General features: G+C 54.6%; 1 protein-coding gene across 8 annotated transcripts in view; it reads right to left on the bottom strand.

The window, feature by feature from the left end:
- The window catches only part of TRPM4 (transient receptor potential cation channel subfamily M member 4), a 53,789-nt gene that overhangs the window by 41,504 nt on the left and 11,220 nt on the right, over positions 1 to 1,065 (bottom strand). For all 8 annotated transcript variants that reach the window (XR_001817009.2, XM_037728484.1, XM_037728485.1 and 5 more), the window contains one exon: positions 669 to 852. Coding sequence is in view for 7 of the 8 variants with exons in the window: in XM_037728484.1 (XP_037584412.1) it covers positions 669 to 852 (184 nt within the window). In the remaining variant the exon portion in view is untranslated. The remainder of the gene's footprint in view (positions 1 to 668; positions 853 to 1,065) is intronic.

Here is a 1,065-nt window from a genome sequence, read left to right as displayed (position 1 = left end):
AAAAAAAAAAAAAAAAAAAAAAAAAAACGCATCAAGCCCTCGTCACCCTTCCTGCATTTTTCTGCATGCATGAGAAATTCCAAAATAAAGTTTGCTTGTTTGTTTGGGGCGGAGTCTCACTCTGTCGCCCAGGCTGGAGTGCAATGGCGTGATCTTGGCTCACTGCAACCTCCACCTCCCGGGTTCAGGCAATTCTCCTGCCTCAGCCCCCTGAGTAGCTGGGATTAGAGGCACACGACACCACCCCTGGCTAATTTTTTTTATTTTTTATTTTTTTGGTAGAGATGAGGTCTCGCTCTGTTACCAGGCTGGTCTTGAATTCCCAGCCTCAAGCAATCCTCCCGCCTTGGCCTCCCAAAGTGTTGGGATTATGGATGTGTGCTACCTCACTCACAGATAGAGGTTTGTAAAGGCATGAAAAATGGGCCAGGCATGGTGGCTCACACCTGTAATCCAAGCACTTTGGAGGCCAAGGCGGCCGGATCATCTGAGGTCGGGAGTTCAAGACCAGCCTGACCAACATGGTGAAACCCCATCTTAAAAAAAAAAAAAGCATGAAAATTGATGGGGAAAGACACTCAATACCCCAAATTTCGACCAGACCAGACTACTGGGATCCTGAGCGCCAGGCCATGGGTGGTGGGTTGTGGGCTCCAGAAGCCACTCACCCCCCACGCCCGCCTTCTGCTGGGAGATGTAGGACTCCAAGCGCAAGCGGAAGCGGTTCTCGCCCCCTAGACGGCCGTGCGTGCCGTCGTCCACCAGGAAGAAGGCTGAGTAGTTGTAGTCCAGGGGAAACTGGACCCCATCCTTCGGGTCGTGGTGCCAATCATACCGCACAGGAAACGAGCCCTAAGGGAAAAATGGCCAGATCAGAGCACCTCTGAGTCAGGGCCAGAAGGACAGACACAAGCCCCACCTCCTCCCTCAGACGCAGAGTCCAGCCCTCAGCTCCTCCTCCCTTAGACCAAGGAGTCCAGGCCCCCAGCCCCTCCTCCCTCAGACCTGGAGTCCAGGCCCCAGCCCCTCCTCCCTCAGACCCGGGAGTCCGGGCCCCCAGCCCCT

This window comes from Cebus imitator, unplaced genomic scaffold (assembly GCF_001604975.1).
Source record: "Cebus imitator isolate Cc_AM_T3 unplaced genomic scaffold, Cebus_imitator-1.0 Scaffold266, whole genome shotgun sequence".
Lineage (NCBI taxonomy): Eukaryota > Metazoa > Chordata > Mammalia > Primates > Cebidae > Cebus > Cebus imitator.
This window is presented reverse-complemented; position numbering and strand designations above follow the sequence as displayed.